The sequence below is a fragment of the Bolinopsis microptera genome, chromosome 1 (assembly GCF_026151205.1).
Source record: "Bolinopsis microptera isolate Bmic1 chromosome 1, MBARI_Bmic_1.0, whole genome shotgun sequence".
In the NCBI taxonomy this organism is placed as follows: Eukaryota; Metazoa; Ctenophora; class Tentaculata; order Lobata; family Bolinopsidae; genus Bolinopsis; species Bolinopsis microptera.
The window spans coordinates 21,407,405-21,428,932 of record NC_087072.1 but is presented as its reverse complement, the minus strand read 5'-3'; the positions used below and the strand labels follow the sequence as shown (position 1 = coordinate 21,428,932).

The following is a 21,528-nucleotide window of genomic DNA, read 5'->3' as shown; positions in this document are numbered from 1 at the left end:
AGTTCTAGGTTTTTTGGTTTAATATGGGGAGAATGGCGTAGCTGTCGAATCTGACGTTGGTCATTATTCCATACTGGTCGCGTGATCCTGCCTTGCTGTGCAGCTGAGCCGCAGTCATGTCATTATATATATTATAAACGAGTGTCATTTGCCCTGCCACTACGTTCGTACATTTCACTATAGTTTACCCTTCTAGCTACATTCCCATACGTTTTAATCATAGCTCTATGTTTGGCATATTTATCGCTTAACGAGTTTTTCTACGTCATTGTCCGAATTCTAGTTTGACACTGTTAGTTAGTTGGTAGTTACTGTTTGCTATTGTTTAGATTTGTGGGGAATTTGCCTTTCTTTCTACCTCAACCTGTGTTACATTATGTAACCAGTCTGGTAAACAAAGGATCCTGGCATCATACTTAACATTGGAGAATGTGCACCCTTAAGTGTATTTTAGAGACACAAATACCTTTATAATTATAATTGGCCAAGTAGTACACACTCAATGTTTTTGTGTCAAATGATGTACAATTCTGTGCACTTGTCCGGCCAAAACTCAAAAGCATAATAATATATAGTTACTCTAAACAACAACTACAAAAGCAGCGATAATCTCACTTGTTAACTCAGGAGGGTTACAGTCGAGTTTAACACTAATAGTGTAATGTCAGAGGACACAGTAGACGAACAAGCTCCCATCTCCACCAAGACAACGGTTAGGTTCATCTTACTGTCCTTACTGTATATATTCCATCTAATGGATACAGGTTTCACGACAGACTTATTTAGGAATCACTTGGCTTTTGTGATTTTGTATTATATCCACCCTCACTTAAAAATTTAATCAAAAACGTCCGTTGATCCAGGCTGTTTTTATAAGTATAACGTATTAAGTATTTCCCCCTACCCTAACCCCCTAGTTCCATAGCGGATATTATGCCAAATTATTAGACGGAGATCGTCAACTAATACTTTTTCGGATATTTCTCCGGTTTGCAGTTCCATAACCTTATCCGGAGACCATCTACGGTAATTTTGTTGATTCTCACAGATGAAGCAAAGTGCAAAGAAACTGCCACAAACTGCTACAATCTCCGTCTAATACAGTATACGGAGCCGGAGAATCATCACCGTAGAAATGAACCTCCGTCTAATAATTTGGCATAATATCCGCTATGGAACTGGGGGGTAACTGAAGACTATCCTGACACTATGGCCCAACTCTCATCATGCCCTTACCTACATACGATTATCGTTCTCCTCCCCAGGCTACATATGAGACCCTAGAGAATGCAGCTGACCCAGAGAATGAGGTTTTTAACCCCATATCAGATGAGGAGTCTAAAAGTACAACCTTCGGAGCTACCATGAACTTTATCAATGCTATCGTGGGTGCTGGAATCGTTGGTATGTATGTGGGATTAATCTGGACTATTCTGGAGACTTTTTCACATAATATTTGAATGAACGTTCTGGACCAGTTTACACTGTTTGCGTTTATTATAAGTCTTCTTTTTCAGCGATACCGTATGCGATGAAAGAGTGCGGTCCTATTATTGGATTATTCTCCCTAGTCCTCATCGGTATCTTAGCAGGTCTGATATCAGTTTGAGACTTAATCACTTAATTGGTAGTTCACTGCGGTTGTCGAGTAGTCGTTTATCTGCAAAACTAACATGATAACTGATTCCTGGTTGCCAATACATTTTAAAGATCTCACACATACTCCTTGATCCTTTACGAAACTGAAAAAAGTCTAGTTCAGTGCTGTTTCAGGTTACACCCTGATCCTGCTATACAAAGCCGGGCAGTGGACTAAGAAGAACAGCTACAAGGAGGTTGTAGCCGCTACGTTTGGGGAGGCCCTGGTGCCAGTCCTCATCGTTATGCAGTTCTCATTCCCTTTTATGGCCATGATGTCTTATCAGATCATTATCTCTGATAATCTAAGTACTATTATCAGGGCTATTGGTATGTTATTTTAGTTTTTAGTATTGGTAATTGGTATGTTTAACGTTAGCATTTTCCCATTCATAATCACCTCGTTATATTGGGCACCTTGTATGTAGTGGGTATGAATATCCCTCCCTTCATTATACCCTCAGACTACTCAGTGTTACATATCATCTACTCAGAAAATCTCTCAATTTTGGCTGATGAGGAGACCACACACAAGAATGTTTTAGCTAACAATGTCAAATACAAACAATAATCCCCAAATTTAACTCAACTCAATATCTCAGCCTGGGACTCGCCCTTAGCAGACAGACGACTTCTTCTTCTTATCTCAACAGTCTTCGTAGTCCTCCCTCTATCCTACTTCAAGTTCATACAGTCCCTCTCCAAGATTTCTCTAGCCTCCGTCATATCAGTCCTCTTCCTCGTCTGCACTGTCATCTACAAGGCTGCTACTCAGACCCAGTGAGTTTTATTAATGTAATTTATTGAGTTTCAGAAATATTACGATCGATATGAATTATCATAGATAGCAAGTGGCAATTGTTTTAATTTTGATGGCATCATACTTCCTGCAGACTGAGAAATTTAATTCTTTCAGCCAAACTAGTCCTCCGGAGTATGGTCTTGGGAATTTCGTGATTCAGTCTTGGGGAATAATCCTCTTCGGTAAGACTATTTACATTTTTGTCGTTTGTAAAACAACCAAGATCGTATAGTAAACTTAACAACATTTCTCAACAACCAAATAATACCACCCGAATTCCGAACACTATACCAACCCCCTCTTCCTAGCGTACGTGTGTCACCACAACAGTTTCCTGATAATGAACTCCCTGGAGGAGAGAACGGAGAAGAATTACAACATGGTTGTATGGACTAGCATCAGTGTTGCTTGTGTCCTTATGAGCATCTTCGGCATCTGTGGTTACATTATCTTTACTGATAACGTTATTGGTAGGTTCTAGCATCTAGGGAAACTTACTATCTATTTGAAATTTTGAAATGATTCTTTCTTTCACTCTAAAGCTCAATTTTTACCATTTCTAATTGCCCCTCCTATAGATGTGGATTCTCGTGGGGAGGTGAGGTACATTTGTTTACTTTTAAGGGTTAGTACCTGTTTAGCACAAGAAATAGGCGATGCACATGTTGAATTATGGAACATTTGTAACTCCTGCTACCCTGGCCCTCCTGTTACCCCCCTTTGAAGGTCCCGATTTATTTCCTGAACGAGAGCTTAAAAATAACCGAGAAATCGACCTTGTTATTAACTAATTTTGATGACTGTTTCTGACCTAAAATTGCACGAGAAATAGATTTGCACGAGAAATCGATTTGTCTAGGTCGACACGTACTGTAGTTCGACAAACCCTAAGGTTCGACTCTGTCGAACTAAAGTGCGCTACCTGGACTAAAGTTCGACACGTACTAAAGTTCGACAAGAGAACTTTGACTGTCAAACTAGATTTTGAAATCTCCGATCTCAAGCGACGATCCTTAACGAGCTTGAAATCTATTCGTTTGATTGTTTTCCACTTGCCTCATGCTGTCCAACTATTTTAGGTGGATGTTATCTCTATAATCAATATCTATGAAAATTTAATTGACCTCATACTCAATTGTTTGTAAACATAATTGTAGACTTAGCGGAGAGATAAAAGACTAATGTGGTAACTCGTACTTCGTTTTATAGATCTAGATTGTAGAGTACGCTATATAAATATCTACCACATACCACACTTTATATTATCACAAACGACTAGTAACTAACCGAGTACCGGTCTATACTAGAGATTTGGCTGCTGAACCGGAAACAGTCTGATATCAATCTATTATCATGTTAGCTAGACCAGAACCGGGTGGCAAACAGGAGAATTAAAACTATACTGAAAGGTTCTGGAATTTTTAACCGATGGTTGCTAGAATGTCAGAAAATTGTTTTATCTGCCATTGAACCCTGTGATCCTATGATGAGGACCCGGCAATAGCCGTTGGATCACAAGCAGCAACCATTTTTCGGACTAGAATACGCTACCTGGACTCTATTTCGACACGTACCGAAGTTCGACAGGGGTGATATCTGGCGAACTTAAGTTGTCGAACTAGAGTACGTGAATAAAGCTGTGGTAACGATAACAATGTGAACAGAGGGTCAAATACAGATAAAGAAAGTAAACATATGATATCCGTCTGCTCGCTTTTCCTGTTCGTGGTTGGACTGATCGGCGTCACTTGACATAACACCTCTATTACAATTGGTCGCTCGGTCAGGATCACGGAGCACACGGCTGCCTGTCGTTCAGAATAAATTTAATTCAGTTGTTATTATGATTGGTATGTGGTGTAGTATTGGTAACCTACCTACATTGTGTTTCTTTTGACTTTGCTATCGTGCTCTGCTCTGAAAATTGTGATAGTACCTGTTTGATTTGTTAAGGAGACGATCTCCTTGTTCTTTTGTTGCACTCATGCAGGATCAAAATGTTCTTCGTTTGAGTAAAACATGAATTTTGAGGGATAAGGAAGTGTTTGTGGGTTCTGAGACCTAGTTAAATCGATTTCTCGTGCAATTTTAGTTTGGAAACAGTCATCAAAATGAGTTAATAACAAGGTCGATTTCTCGGTTTTTTTAAAGCTTTCGTTCAGAAAATAAATCGGGACCTTCAAAGGGGGGTAACAGGAGGGCCAGGGTAGCAGGAGTTACAAGCGTTACAAGCGTTCCATAATACAAATTTTGCATCACCTCTCTCTTGTGCTGAACAGGTACTTAGTATCAAAAGTAAACAAATGTACCTCACCTCCCCACGAGAATCTACATTAATTCTTTCTGTTCACTCGCATACCCTTCACTGACCTCTCACATTCCAGGTAACATCCTCCAGAACTTCTGTCCCTGTGATACACTGGTAAACTTTGCTCGTGTTGCGTTCATTGTTGGGGTTGTTACCACTTTCCCTCTCGAATGTTTCGTGTGTCGGGACGTGAGTACTTTATATATTTATTCGAATAAATCCCCTCGTTTTTTTACAAAATGATATCGGTAACAATTTAGATATGAAATTAGTAGATTAACAGTTAATATTATAACGACTCCCTCCTTCAGATAATCCAGTCAACACTCTTCAACAACAGTCCTCCCTCGGAGCTACGTCACGCCTTGATTACAGTTGGTATTGTGGCCTCAACTTCTCTTATCTCTCTTGTCACTGACAAACTGGGACTCCTTCTAGAGGTAAAAGTCATATTTCACTTAACACTATATTGTTAAAACTTAAATGTTGCCGTTTAAAATAAAAACCGTTCATCCACTCTTCAACGTTATCACTCTCCTCTAGTCTCCATCTTACTTCATCGCATTGACTCTAAACAATTTGAACAATGGAAACTTTTCTCATCCCTATCACTTGGTAACCTCTTCTATTTCAGGTTGCAGGTATTCTAGCTGCTATACCCTACGCCTTTATATTCCCTCCCGCTCTCTACCTAAAACTGGATCCTAATGGTTCCAAGGCTCACATCGGCAAGATATCTGCCATTCTCATGCTCACTTTCGGGTGTCTTTTCTTTGTACTCGGCATGACAGGTTAGTTTGTTTAAGTCATCTCCTTTATTAATATTAATATTCCATTGTTCATTTTTATTCCAATATTGTACTTTTAAGTTCTCTCTGTGAGGTTTTTCTCTGACTAAATTATCCAAATATTCATTTGTATTTACTATTTAGTTGATTAACTCATCCAATATTGGTATATCATTTGACATGTGATTCAATATTTTCCACTTTTGTGGCATTTAAATGGGAAAAAATTCAAATATGTTTATGAATATGTAACAGCCAACTTTCAGTTTCCCAACCTACCGAATTATCAGTTTTTCAAACGATCAACTTATACCTCGCTGAAAGCAAATACATTTACAGTAGGGGAATTGTCAATAAATTCTCTGATTTACCTTTAGGTCTGATAATGAAAATAGTAAAGAACGTCTCAGAAACACCCGATCTAAGCTACTGTGTTGGGTTCTGTAACCGTACCCTGGCCGAAATGACGGGAGAACTCTGACGGTACTGCTGAACTTTAGATTGAGGAGAGGATCTAACGGATCCAGTCTTTAAAGCGATGATACGTGTAGCTGCTGTAATGTAGCAGCTCCATGTGTGGGGAACCCATTCTCCTTATAAACTAGAGCCCTCGCTATCAACCCTTGGAATACTCTCCACCTTAAAATTAATCCTCAATGGTATACCATTGTAATGCTTGTAAGCCTCTCATCGGCACAACCTCTCGAACAACTCCTGGTATAACCATCTGATCTACTAATATTACTGTGGATGTTTATTGTTTATTGTTTAGTAGCTAACGTTTGCTGACCCCTTCATTTACCTGCTTCGCTGGACGCTGATTATTCAAATTAAATTCTAATTTAAATTCTCTTTTGTGAATTTGAAATTTGTGTGCTTTTCGTAATCCTGTTTTTGCTTTTTATATTCAAGATTTTTAACTAATAATAACGCTTGTGTAATTGTACTAATTCAATGTTATCGTTGTAATAATTATTGATTCTAATTTATTTACAAAAATTGCTTTATAACTCGACTCCAACAACTGTAAATCTAACATAACTCAAATTAACAATCTAACCTATAAGACAATGACGTCACCTTTTCCCTGATCGTTTTTGGTTATACAGCGTTAAATTACTCAAATTTATTAGGTTGTAATTATATAATGTGCTATGAACAGAAAATGGGCAGTTCATGGAATACGGCGGGCTCACTAAACAACACATACAATCCTCTAACATCTTCTAAGATTTACTATTCTCCATCACGAGAAATTATTTACTGTCCTTCTCATCCCCTGAAGAATCACCCCCTGCTGCAGATATACCGCTGGAAGAGTCCCCGCCTGGATCGCCCCCTGCTATCCTCACTTTCTTCTTCTTGGTCTTCTTCTTCTTTTTCGGTGGTTTTGCTGTCGCCTTTGGTTGCTGAAGTGGTCAAAGAGGTATCATAGCTGGAATTATAATAATGTCTCGTATGCACTGTTAAAATATCTAGAATAACAGCTACACTCAATTCTTCTTTATTTAAATGTTAAACATATCGTCGATTTGTCATGAGAATTATCAACATGACTTTAAAATGGGCAATTGGAAATTCACAAGAAAAAGAGTAAATCGTGTTGTTTGTTGATCCTGGTATTCTGAACAGACCTTTATATTGTCAGATGCCATGAGCACACAGTTGGTACAGGCACAGATAGATCTATTACGGATCATCGCCTGGGTAAACTCGGTGCTAGGCATCATCCTGAAACACTTGACACACCTGAAATGGTTGGGACCAGGGTCAGGGGTGTATAATGTATATAATATGAGTGTCAGTGTCAATATAAATAAGGTTAGACCATGCAGTAGCTAGACCATACAGTAGCTAGACCATACAGTAGCTAGACCATACAGTAGCTAGACCAATACAGATATTTTTGCAGTCTGGCTATCAATTGAAGATTAGGAGGGGGTTGTTAGAAACATAAAACTGATACGAAATGTTTATTAAGGAGCTTTAAAAATACATGTGTTCAGCTGAAGATAGTTGGCATACCTGACCCCACCAAGAGGCTGGTCAGTTGTTCCTACACAGAGTACAAACTTGGGCACCAGATTGTTAACCTCAAACTTATTGTATGTTCGGAGGTCCTTGTCGTGGAAGAGAGCGTTGTAAAGTTCCGACGATATCCACCACAACTTGTCCTGTTGGATAGTCCCGAACTTGTAGTTTCTCCATAGTGTTATCAGAAACTTCTGGTATTCGAACACCCAACGCTGGCAGCTGCAATTTATTCATTTTGATTTCTAGTTTGTTTTGATGCTTCTTCTTATAGGGTAAAATTGTGTTAATGCCAGTAGCTGGTTAACTGAAAATCGTTCTGAGGTATTATCAATTCTTCGTTAAGTTATCTGCTAAAAAGCTAAAAGACGATGAAATCATGAATCGGGTTGGAAATCCTCTTCCATGAATAAACTAAATTCTTACTTATTCTCGATTCCATTTTTTCTACTCCTCCATGTTTTCTCCTCGAGCTTTTCCTCTATATATTTCATTTCTTCCCGTTCAGAAGGTTTGACGTAATATGTGAATATGTCATCTATCTTGAAGAGGAAAGTTTTTGAGACCACTGTCTTTGTTATTCCTCCTTTTTCCTGCCAGTTAGAAAATTGTTTTACTTAAAACATGGACCGTATTAAGCTCTACCCCGCCATTTATTTGTATATACCACTCAAGACGAAAACAGAATACTTTGAACTGAAAAACGTAGGCCGATGTTCGTTAAAAACAAAGTACATAACCATGATAACAAATTAAGAACACTCTCATACTAACAATCTTCTCGTGTGGTAGACCCTTGTATGTTTTAACTTTTCCCCTCTGCATAACCTCGATAATTCGTAGATCGAACATACCTGAAAACATTTTATAATTGAGCGTTAAATCAGCAGCTGAATTAAAACATGTTTCCTTAGAAAGTAAGATAAAGATAGTAACCATGATGCGTGATGAGTGATGCGTGATGCGTGATGCGTGATGAGTGATGCGTGATGCGTGATGCGTGATGCGTGATGCGTGATGCGTGATGAGCGATGAGTGATGAGACTTTAGCTTTATAAATATAAATACTTTGAAACATTAAACATGGTAATTTTTATGGTTATCAACATTTGGATATTCATGAAATATTCTTTTAATTCCACCAGAATATTATATTTCAATAAGACTTACTGCTGCATGGGCATTTTCCTAATTCATTTTTAAGGACTTGTTTGATAAGCCTCCTTACTTGCTGTTCTCCAGAATTCTTTTACCCGTCCAACTACTGACTTACTTGACTTAAGGCGGGTAGTATTCCCGAGATCCATTGACAACAGTTCTCCACAGCTTTCTGTCCTCCATCAGTCTAGCTATCTCATCTACTGATTTCAGCCCAGTATCTGCTTTTAGGTTATCTAGTAGTGTTAGGTAAGGTCGCCCCTGTTAGTATGCCCATGACTCGGCTTCCAGAGGATCAGTTTGTTCAGTGTCAGCTCCGGATGTCGGTGAGCATGACCTGCAAGTCTGAGCCTTCGTTGGGTTATCTTGGAGCTGACTTTAGGAAGATCACCGTACAGACTGTGGTTGCTGACATGGTCTCGATATTGATTGATGTTAAGGGCCATTCTTAGCATTCGTGTATAGCAACCATCAACCATCTTCTCCAGCCTTTTCGTCATAGTCCAAATCTCAGAACCGTATAGAAGCACCGACTCGACTAGTGCTGTGAACACTCTGGTCTTGATAGACTTTCTAAGGTTAGATTTCCAAAGTTTTTTGAGAGTGTGGCATGCTCCCCATGCTCTTCCTTTCCTAACTCTGATATCGCTCTCACTGTCTCTGATTCTAGAACCAAGGTAGGTAAAGTCTTCCACGTGCTCTATTGTGTTGTTACCCAGGGACTTGATGGTATCAGGGTTCTCGATGTTCTGAGTAATGAATTTGGTTTTCCCTTCATTCATTTTAAGTCCCACTGTAGCAGCAACTCTTTCTACCTCTAGCATCAGCATCTCTGCCTCCTTTACAGTATCTGCTATCAGAGCAATGTCATCTGCAAAACCAGTGTCTGTTATCTTCTCCGCCTTGACTCTCCTACTCCGATAAGGCTTAATGGTAAATCCTATTTCAGGATGCTTGCTTAAGGCTTGTCTCATGCAATAGTCAAGGGCTATAATGAACAAGTATGGTGCTAATGTATCCCCTTGAAGAACTCCTGCCAGGATATCAAATAGCTCGGTATCCCCATCTGGTGTTATAACTTTGCCCTTCGTGTTGACATAGAGAAGATTAATGATATCTACAATACTGTCCGGTATTCCATAGGCCTTTAGTATTTGCATCAAAATTCCCCGGTGAAGTGAATCAAAGGCCTTCTTAAAATCAACAAACACCATAGCTACCGGTAAATTTCTCTGTCTAGCCCCCTCTAGAATCCTTCTGAGTGCCAAGATGTGACTAGTAGTGGACCGTCCTTCCCGAAAACCATTCTGAGTGTCCCTAAGTACCCCCTCTATAGCCGGCTGGATCCTATTAAGCACCATTCTATTAAGAGTCTTAGCTACGAGAGAAGTCAAAGATATCCCCCTCCAGTTTCCAGGGTTGGTCAAGTCTCCCTTTTTGGGAACCGGGATGATGTTACTTATCCTCCACTGATCTGGCGCAATACCATCTGTCAGGGCTTTGTTGCAGAAGGACAGCACGATTTCATCCAGGTCGCATCTTTTGAGGACTTCAGGTGGTATGCCGTCATCACCTGGTGTTTTACCTTCTTTTATCCTGTGTTTAGCAGCTTTAAGCTCATCCACAGTAAAAGGTTCTGTACTGATGTTGAGTCCTTCAAATTGAGTCTCGATCCTAGGATGCTCGTTTTCCACATCCGGTATACTCCCTAACAGATTCGTGAAATGCCCAAGCCAATTTTTCTTCCTTTCTTCGGCTCCGTTGCCCCTTATTTGAGTTGCCCCCTTGGCCTTCCTGCCAGTTATCTCATTTATGACATTCCAACTTTCTTTGTTTTTGCATCTGTCTGCAGCCATTTCGACCCTTCTAACCTTGGCAACTAGATCTTCTTCAAAGATGTCCTGGTACACCTGATCCAGTTCAGTTTTTAGTAGCTTAACAGACAGTCGACTGTCTTCACTAGGATCCCGGTGATAGACAGTCTCTGCTTGCTGCAAGGCTGTACGCACGCTTTGAACTCGCTGATCACCCGCGAAATCGTCACGTCTCTTCTTTTCTCTCTTAGGCAGTATGGCTTTGTTGGTATCAGCAATCGCATCAACAAAATGCCCATACAGTTCCGTAACCTCACTTTCATCGGTTTGCTCGCATAAAGCAGAGTACCGATTCTTGACTTCTACAGCATATCTCTTCTGTAGGTCTTCATCCGATTTAAGTGCTCCCCAATTATACCAGGTTTTCTTGGGTTGCTTTTTTGCTCGTCGAAGAGATAGCTTGATCTTAGACAAAACAAGTCTATGATCAGTACCCAGTGTACTAAAGAAGCTGTAGACTTCAGTATTTTTGACACTGTTCCTCCACTTCTTCCTCACTAGAATAAAGTCTAACTGAGACTTATTCAGGGTTCCATCCGATAGGTGAGTCCACATCTTACCCCGCTTCTTTCTGAACCTGGTGTTTGTAATCTCCAGATTACATTCCAGGGCAGTATCCCGAAGCAGCTCCCCATTTCTGTTGGTTCTCTCATGGAAATACCAACCAAAGTCATTCTCGTCCCTCTTTGAAAGGTGAGCGTTAAAATCCCCAATCACCTCCAAGAAGTTGTGAGCAGGGATCTGTGAGACTGCACACCTTAGATCGGTATGAAACTTCTCTGCTGCTTCTACACTATCTGCCTCCGTAGGTCCGTAGACACAGACGAAGGTTGGTTTAGGATTACCATTTAGAGATATCTTAAGGATTCTCTCCGTTACTGGTGTTATCTCCGTAGTTGCGTCAAATGCCTTGCTAGTTAGGATGAATCCCACTCCGCCCACTGCTGCCTGGGCCCGATTCCTAGTAGCTGATGAAGTAATTAGATAGCTGCTCTTGCCAACTCTCTCTACTTTGACAGGCTCTTCATGGACTATCCTGTGCTCTTGGATACCTACAATCTCTGCTCCACTCTTCTCGAAAAGATGTACCATCTCCAGTTTCCTCTGAGCAGTTCTTATCGTTCTAGTGTTAAGAGTGCCTACCCAGGTTATGTCGGTACATGAAAATAAACTTTTTTTGTTGTTTTCGTTTATGTTGGGTGTTTCAGGTTGATTAGGCTCATCATTCACCAACCTTCCATTCGGATTTAAGTTGGTGAAATCATTACCACCTTCACGTCCAGAAACAAAAGTAGGGGCTGATACCCTAGTGCTGTAAGAACTATTCATCATGTTTCTTTTCTGTTGGCTATGTGACACGTGAGCCACCTGCGCCACTGGAATGGCTCTCTTGATAGCTACTTCATCAGTAGATGTTCCCACATACAGTAAATAAAACGGAAAGATGACAGATGGTGCTCCCATAGTTCCGGAATCTGTTACATCTTCATTAACCCAAATCACCATCATCACGAGCTTGTTCTGAGGATGCCCGGCTTTTTTTCGGGGGTGCACCCCTAGATCCGCTGTGTTCAGTTACAACTCCATCGCTGAAGTTGCATGCAGCCCCACCTCGAGCAGGATGTGGCTCTTCACCACGCACAGACGGTCTGAATGTACAGAGTTGAATCTGCAGCATCCTAGGTTTACCCGTAATAGAGCAAAACCTTTGGGGCCATACATTGTACATATTTGTATTAAGTTAATGGCTTAGGTTGTGCCGGGAAAAGAAGGTGGAGGAAGCGATTTGAATACAGTTTAGGTTATTATTAAAGAGAAAATGCTCCGTAACCTAAAACTAGACCCTCAATTCGACTTAACTGTAGGTTTCTTCATATTGATAACGGGTCGTTCACATATTACGTAATCACTTTTTGGACAATGTTTACCCCCCCCCCCCCCCCCCCCCATAATCAGTTTTACACATGTAGCTATTGTGTCAAAATTACACTAGCTTAATCATTTGGAAACCCCACCTCCCCCCTCGGCTGATTACGTAATATGTGAACGACCCCTAAGGTAATCTTAAACTTCCCAGATTTTATTCTTGTTGCTTTCTGCATGGTCTGAAGGCCATGCTAATGTAGTATTACAACCCCTGCTCCCACTAGATGATAATGACAGGGACTACAGCTCTGCTCCTGTTCACAGTCTGCTCTTCACTCCGACTACATGCTACTCAACTACCTTGCAGAGAGGACGATGTGACCTGTCAAGATGGTACTGAGTGTATTTACACCGGCTTCTGGTGTGACAAGGACAAGGACTGTTCAGACGGGTCTGACGAGGCAAATTGCAAAGCTTACGTCTGTTCAGAGGGTTTTTCCAAATGTAAAGATGGCCTGCAGTGTATATGGACCGGGTACATGTGCGATGGTAAAACAGATTGTTTGGATGGATCAGATGAGGCCTATTGTGAGAGGTACGATTGCTCTGATGACATGGTAAAATGTAAAGATGGCCTGCAGTGTATCGAGAAAGTGTGGCTTTGTGATGGTTTGGCGGATTGTTATGATCAATCAGATGAGATGAAATGTGGGTCTGCGGGGCACTTTGTTACGCCACTGGCATAATGCTACATCTGCTATGAACAATTGTTTAAGATATTCATATGAATTTGATATTTTATTAATTGTTATGTACATTTAAAAAAATTTCAACTTAAAGAACAATCTCGACTAACGATATATCGTAAAGATACGATAATAGTAAAGATTTCAGTATTAAAAAATCTCGCCCATTACCAATGTAGAGATTTCATTGTAAAAGTAAAATCTCGCTTTACCTTTGTATAGATGATAAATGATCTAGTATATTATTTAGTCACGTGATGTAACAGCTCACCTTTGTAGACGAAGCCGTGGTTGTTAGTCAAACAATCCTTCACTTCCCTGGTATCGAATACCACTTTCTCATTGTACGGGATCTCTAGAAAGTCCCTCATGCCCTGTTGACGATCAATTATTAGGCGAATATCAATTGTCCCGAGAGATCAGGAAAAAAGATGGCGTAAATGGCCGAGTCGCCCCTACTCCTAGATTATTGTACATTTTTGTATGGTGGGAAATCTATCTATATTTTTAACTAATAAATAGTTGTTGCTTGGTTTCCCAAAGAGAGTGCTCAACTGTAGTTAAGCAGGAGCGTTATAATTCGAACAATTGGAACAAATTAGTGCACTGATGATTGGTATTGTTTTATACATATCATGAAACGGATCATTTGCCCGGCAATATATATTAATATATATTAATATTATTATTATATTCTTAACTATATCAATATATATTAATTTTATTATTATATTCTTAACTATATTAATATATTATTGATATTATTATTATTAAATTAATATAACTTGTAGCTGAACTGCTTTTGGGAGTTAAACCCTATTTGAAAAGTTTTCAACTGTGTAATTGCATACTGTGCATACTGATAGTTTGGACTGTCTCCTGATTTGTATATCTATAACAGTATAACGTAGGCCGACTATATTGACACACTTTATAGTTCGTGGGGCTACACATAAACGAAGGCAAGACCAAGGTTATGACATTGAATATGGAGGATCGATCTAGAGCGACCTACGAAGTCGATCCGGGGAAGCCATAGAAAATGTGGATGATTTCATCTACTTAGGATCCTGGATTGAGAGCACAGATAGGGAGATAAGGGTTAGAAAGGGAAAAGCGTGGGGTGCCCTACATAGACTGAAGGATATCTGGAATCTGCATCAGACATCCTGAGCTACTTGCCAATGATTTAGTCTTATGGGAACCTAGGTATGCACGGTAGAGCACAGCAAGGCCGACCAAGACAAAGCTACTTGTCTATGTTACGGAAGGAAGTTGGGACAAACTCTAAAGAGGAATCAGGAACTGCGAACCATGATGCGGGACAGGGATATATCATGGAGGGGGTTATCTGGCGTAGATCGGACTTAGTTCCGACATAGTAGTAGTAGTAGTTTATAGTTCTGTGCAGGATGTTAACTCTTGGTCAGCCAATAGCTTTCTGATAAATTGTAGATTAACCTATTTAAGCCAAGAGAAATACTTTAAATAGTCCCCTGCATCCGACCACTGCTGATCACTGCTGATCAGTGATCACTACTAGCTCACTGTTACAATATAATTCAGTAAAATAGTGCGGTCAAGTAGTATCTTAAACACACCAGCCTCGAACCTTTAAATATTTAAATAAAAAATAATGGAGCTCTCTCGATATTATTATAATGTCGTAAATATTCGATAGTCTTGTGAGTATCTCAATCATTACCTTGCTGGACTGTACTTTATAAATATTATGATAAGCTGTTGTGAGTCACGCGGTGTCTGTTTTCTGATTGGTAAAGAGGGAATTTTGCGACGTTTTATTGTATAATACATATTATGTATTATAAGCGTGACAAAGTAAACTATGTTTTGTCACGCTTATAGAAAGCTCCTTTCCATTAGTTGAGCACTTTGCTTAAAGGAGAAATAAACACCGTTGTATATTATGTATTATTTATTTCTCTATTGATGTATAGTCAAGACGTGAGTGACACCACGACTTCAACTTTAACACGACTTTCCGCGAAAACCGTGAGTGATATACTTTTGAAACTTTTTTGGCTGGGTCGAATGCTTTTATGGCCTTTTGGTCAGTATAAAGAGATACAAATTTGGCCAAGGAATAAATAATTTAGGTCCCGAAAAATGGACCCCCAGCGTGGTGTCAAAATCACAAATTAAATAAATAACATTGTCTAATTGCTTAATGTCTTTTGACACCACTTTAGAGAAACACGGGTTCCTGCTAGTATTCTTCTAGCTGAACTGCTTTTGGGAGTTAAACCCTGGTCATACTGTGCATATACTACGACATACATACGTAATACGTTTTAGCATGCAAATGTAAATCGTTTTACTTGAACTTCAGAATTAAACATTTCCCCATTTTGATTTAACAGCATATCCACAATGCACAAAGTGGAAATTGCCGTCGCCGTAAATTACTATTTAAACAGTGTTTCTGATTGGTTAACTGCAATCCCACTTGTAAATTAACCCTCAAAATCATTTTTCCGAATGCCTCGAAATTTACGTATTTACGACTGTTATTCTGAACCACCGTTTAATGACGTTACCGTGGGGAGAAGATTGGAATTTTGATTTGGGTTTGGCAAGACACGTGGGTCGGTAAAGCAGGAGCGTTAGATTGAAAACTGGTTAAAAAATTAGCGGATTTTCAGTTAAAATTTGAGGACTAACGTTGAGGATAAACTTGGTAACTGAAAACACAGCAGAGTCTGGGGATCTAACTTTCATCATTTTGTCAGGAACAAATTTAGGAGGAGCTTGGGCAAGCTTTGGAGTTTGATTTCTTGATATCGTCAATCCGTTTAATTAACGTGGCATCTTCATAATACAGCTACGAATCCTACCACTATTTCTACCTCTACCACTGCACCCAACTATTTAGTCAAATGCTATTTATGGGTCGTCATTTATCATTAAATAAATAGTATCCCAAGAATAGCATTTGATTCGTGATACTGGGCGAGAATGACGCGGTGACAGTTACCTGGGATTAGAAGTGACACAAATTAACGACAAGATGACAACATATAAAATGGTTATCCCCCTTTTAATATGATCAGCCTCCTCTATTTTGATTAATATTTAAAGAAGGGGTTGTGAAATGCAGTGAATGTGCTATAATCATAAATAGTGTGAAGGAGCGTCGTGGGGTGATATTGGCCTTGATAGCGAAGCATCAGCTAAATTATTGATACCGAACCACGATTTTGTTTCACAGAACCTAACCGAACATAACCTAACAGAACGGAAATTCGGTCGTTTCCCAACTCCCATTAATCAGGCCAGATGTGAAGGTCGCACAGTCCGATATTACTGCAATAACTTAATTAATACTATACTATTTTACGCTAGTGACCTCTCTGCTGCATTATTGGTTTGCACCAAGCAAAATAAACAGTTGCCTCACTTCAGACTAGTGATCAGGTGGGCCTGAATATATATTAATTACACCAGGAGCCACTTTTAAAATTATGTACCGAAACCTCAATGTATGCAATGGCAAGCATGTACAAAAATGTTTGGAGGTGTTCTTGTCTCTGACTAGTTGATGATCTTGTCGAATTCATATTTATTCGAGACCAGATGTGTTGACTAAAGACTTTTGCTGACTTAAGTTTTATTAATAAAAATAAAATAATTATTCCGTTGCTGCGATAATTTAATTCCAAAGTAAATAAACATTTAAGGCTTGTGATCTCTCTGCTAAGTGCTACATTATAACCAAGCAAGATACGCCCTCCCTAGTCCCTACACAAGTGTTTACTTTGTTTAATCAGGATAATGATCAGCTGTGATACTTTAATAGCATGGGACTAGGAGTCACTACAATATTGGAGGGTGTGACAATATTAGTGTGACAAGTTAATGAGCTGAGCTGAAACTGTAATGACATCAGTTTAGTGCGAGTTGTATCACGAACGAATAACGATTTACTCTCACTTCCCGTTTGCTGATGATCGCATTATTCCTCATGAATTAACGGTAACCCAGTTCTTGAACTTAATACTTGTCACCAGTCACTTCGACAACCCAATGACGTCTATTTATCTATTTAAAACAAACTTTAAACCGTCAAAATAACGTGATATCGTATTGATAAAATTAATTTGGGGTTATCATTTTCTGGACAGAATTAGGGCCAATTGGGGCAGGTCTTGAAACCTTCTTAACAGTTAGTATTAGTCTTTCAAACTGGGTGTAAAATGAGCTTATATATCTAATGCTAAGGTAATATATTCGAGATTTTCTTCAGAATTGCAATTACCAAACGTTGATATCATAAATATGGTTTAAATATTAATATTACATGACACTGACAGAAAGCATGAATATTTCTAAATTGTACAACTCACATTATCCCAAAGTTCATTCTCGAGAGTTATTAGATCGAAGAGGTAGGTTATACCATTACCTTCTGTCACCGCTATCAGCGAGATAAAACCTGGTGAGGTGGTGTTGTTAGTTATTATGGTGGTGCTTAATTATCAGCCGGTTATCACTTCTGGATATCCAGACATCATTTCAGAGCACTATTAGTAATATCTCACTTTCCAGGGTGATTATTGATTGTAGCATATATAGTACAAGGCGTTAAAGCTGCGTCAATATGATGCTGAAGCGTTCACAAAAATGTGAATCATATTAAGCACCCTGGAAATGGTTTCCAATAATGACTGGCAAAGATCACTGTTCTCAACTATGATCCTCTCAATTTTGTGAAGTCGCCTATTATATTAATATCGTGGGAGGTGGTGGCAGAGTTAAACTTTACTGTCAGTTCTTAATGCTTTCTTATGATCGAAAGAGCGTCGGTATTAGTTAATGGCATAAAACGGTTGCCACCCGACACATTACTGTCTCAAAGATCTCTTTGTGGCATTAATGAATTATTACGATTATATAGTTCGAGGAAGACATTGGTAAGAATGGTTTGGATAACATGCAGTAGATGCAGCAAGGATGTTTAGTTCATTTAGGAAGGTCATTGTGATTATGGGAGAATGATACCAAATAATGTTGATGGTTGAGATTAGAATAATAGTTTCCAATTTGTTAATCACCGCGTTTTATACTCTCAAAGTCGGTAAAATTTTAAGAATTTAATTTGCTAGACGTCAATAAGCGAGAAGTTTAGCAGTGATATATTTTCAGTGCGAGCTACATTGCACTGTAACGTGGAAGAGAGTTTGGCGGGAAATGGTGGTGGAAAGACACTGACCGTCTCTTGAGATGTTGTGTCCTCCGAACGAGACGAATATTTCTCTGGTAGCCTGCTTCACTCTCGGCTTCAGGTAACTGCAATGTTGTCAGGTATTAGTTTGGGTTGGGCGGTTAGTGGTTAGTGGGGCGGTTAGTGGGCGGTTTGGCTGGCTGTTAATGCCATGTTAATCCTGCCTAAGGTCTGTCTAGATTGAACACAGAGAGCCTGCTTGTTGGTGTAAAGCTGTCTATTTGAGCAATGCTCTGCGGCCGATCTCTGCAGTGTCTCTCCCGCAACAGTCTTGTCAATCAACCGTCATCCATATTGTGAAGATATAATGTTGGTTAAGCGATTCTTATTAATGTTAATATATTTTACATTTGTCTAAATGCGTGTTCTTGTAGTTTTAGGAATTAAGAGTTTACCGCATTAATGTTTTCGTTGTTTGTAACACGCATGTAACCATGTTCTCCCACTTCTTGTTTCGCAGGTTTTCAAGTTTGAAATGTTGGGGCTCGTCTTTCGTTGACTGACCTTTTCTTTGCTTGTCAACTTAATTTAATCTATACCCCAGCACTCCTTTAACAATTAAACTTGGCTGTAATTCTGTGGTGGCAGGTACAAATTCTAGATTGTACCACAATAGTGGTATAGTGGTACACCATAGCCAATAGTCATTTGCCACGTAACCGATAGCTTGGATTTTGTGATCATTCTCCAACCCGCGGACCAGTGTCGCTTTAGTTTAACGCATACAGCTGAACAACTGTATCTGAACACCAGTTAATAAAGTGATGTATTGTCCAATAATTTGTAAATAATATTAAGTAATAACTCACTGGTTGATTTTCTCGAAAGCCTCGATAACTCCCTCTTTCGTGTCCACGATAGTCATGCCGGGGTAGGGTTCGTCTTCGGAGGGTGGTTCAAATATCATCCACTTCTTCTCTACCTTTGATTGTGGCATGTAAAATGAACTAATCGGAGATTAAGTTATTTAAAGAAATTTCGGCTAACAGTATTGATTATTACTGTAGATAGATCGTACAATTTAAGTTGCGGGAATTAGAATTTAGATTGCTTGAAACACATTTCTACTGTTTTCGTACAAAATATTGATGAAAGTAGTTGTAAGTTGTTAAATAAGTTTTAAAACATTCAGCTTTAATCTGTACATACTTTTTCTATTTTATTGGCGACCGATCATCGCCACTTTATTTTCTAACGGATCATAAAACAATCCAAATCTTATTTACTGGATCCAGACTTTAACTGTCCGCTACTTTTGAATTAGTTTTCTATTAACATTTAAGTCTAGAGATAACTCTATTTTTAATGAAATAATTTTCTCAACTCTTTTTGTTTGTTATCTCGATTAACAGCATTTGATATTTTGTTGCTAAATTTTGCATTCATTGTGTTATCATGTTTTGTTCCCGTTTACTGTTAAAGTGTCTATGGTAATGATAATAATATGACCTTTTGGGTAAAGCGCGTGAAAAAGAGCTTGTGTAGTTTTTATAAGGTTCATTTAATTCTTAATTTAGCCAAATTATTGATGCTGAACACTCACCTTATTTAGTAATTACTCTGTGGTTATATAATATATAATGATGTCTTTATCTTTTTCAAACATATTAAAAAAACACTCTTCTAAGGAACTTGGTTCATTGGCGTGACATTTTTATGTCGCACTAAAGATTTTCTACATATTAAAAAACACTCTTCTAAGGAACTTGGTTCATTGACGTGACATTTTTATGTCGCACTAAAGATTTTCTACCATAAGGATGAATTTTGTTTTACAATCACATGCTATTCTTACCTAACCTCATTCATTTTCCGCGGACTTTCTCAATTGATACAACACGTGAGTCACAATAACATTTGATTATGTTTTTAGGACGAGAATAATCGCTTTAGTCTAAATAGATTCGCTTAATTTATACTGTTAGTCACATTATCTTAACCTAGATAATTCTAGTGCAAGTTCTTTGTTCTGCAGCGCACTCCATTAATTATCGTGGTAAACTTTTGTTACATCGCTACGAAGCGGTCGTTTAACTTCAAGTCTTTCATAGTCATAACATCTAAATGATTAAAACTGCCCCCTTGTCCAATCGCGCAACTAGACTCCGCAACGTCTACTTACATTAACTTTAATTAGTAGCTTTATATCTCCTTGTATGCAAGTATTGTTTCTACTGACCACAGCTTACCAGTTTTTCCTTGTTTCTTCTCCGCCGACTAGATCCACGTGATTTTCCCGTTTTGGAGGATCCGGCCCCGAAAGTAGACTTAGGGCCGGCGGAAGCTGTGAAGGTCCCTGTCCCGGTTGTGCCCGAGGTCGGGGTGTCGGTTTTGGTGTGTGGAGACATCGTGTACGAGGTTGCAATTAGCTCTTGTGATTGTGTAGAACCAAGTGACGTCTTTAGCTACCTTTTACATACTCTGCAATTAAATACTTGTTAGTTTTTAATTACCTACAGCACAAACCAGTTAGATCGTTTAACGATATCAAAATATTAAAGTTTCGCAACAAAAAGCAAACAACAGTGAACAGCTTACAACATTACATTGTGTACATGTAGACAGTGCTATAAAGAGTATTGAGATGCTTGGTTTATACAACTTATCTGGCAGATAGTGGAAGTTTCACACTTCTGATGGAATGATGAGGTCTGCAGTAATGATACAATTAATGTACCTATTTGATACAGTGCTGATGACCCAAAAATAATGCAGTGCTCATTTTATTACTGACATTATCTTTCATTGTATGGCTGACTACGTATTTTGATTGGGGCTCACTCGAAGGTTCCAACGTTAATAATGTTAATAAATTGGTACCTTGCGAGACATATTTATGTTTGACGTAACTCCGGTGACCTAAATGGCTAAATGATTTGGGAACGAAAATATGGGAATTTTCTTCCATAAACTGCCACATTTCGTACCTCAAATTCAATCATGGTATTTGGGGATTTTTTCATCTCCTTATTTTACAAAAATGAAACCCAATATTTGAGAAATTTGAATACGAAGATCTTCTCTGATCAGCTGTTTCATCTTGTAAACAATTTCTCGGGAGCCTTTGAAAGTTAG

At 39.0% G+C, this 21,528-nt stretch overlaps 2 protein-coding genes across 2 annotated transcripts; one reads left to right on the top strand and one right to left on the bottom strand.

Annotated features, from left to right (window-relative positions):
• The first annotated feature begins 631 nt into the window (after nucleotides 1–631).
• LOC134824385 (putative sodium-coupled neutral amino acid transporter 11) lies at nucleotides 632–6,530 on the top strand. The gene is made up of 11 exons (XM_063836287.1): nucleotides 632–712; nucleotides 1,266–1,404; nucleotides 1,518–1,592; nucleotides 1,774–1,968; nucleotides 2,241–2,418; nucleotides 2,555–2,622; nucleotides 2,749–2,910; nucleotides 4,825–4,937; nucleotides 5,060–5,188; nucleotides 5,383–5,539; nucleotides 5,914–6,530. Exons 1-11 carry the CDS (start codon nucleotides 662–664, stop codon nucleotides 6,015–6,017), a joined length of 1,371 nt encoding a protein of 456 aa, XP_063692357.1. The 5' UTR covers nucleotides 632–661; the 3' UTR covers nucleotides 6,018–6,530.
• Nucleotides 6,476–20,886, bottom strand: LOC134824395 (uncharacterized). The gene is made up of 10 exons (XM_063836299.1): nucleotides 20,643–20,886; nucleotides 19,263–19,375; nucleotides 18,442–18,518; nucleotides 17,576–17,664; nucleotides 13,483–13,585; nucleotides 8,342–8,421; nucleotides 7,994–8,160; nucleotides 7,562–7,789; nucleotides 7,171–7,285; nucleotides 6,476–6,945 (listed from the first exon to the last, which is right to left on the bottom strand). Exons 1-10 carry the CDS (start codon nucleotides 20,799–20,801, stop codon nucleotides 6,793–6,795), a joined length of 1,284 nt encoding a protein of 427 aa, XP_063692369.1. The 5' UTR covers nucleotides 20,802–20,886; the 3' UTR covers nucleotides 6,476–6,792.
• Nucleotides 20,887–21,528: the final 642 nt, after the last annotated feature.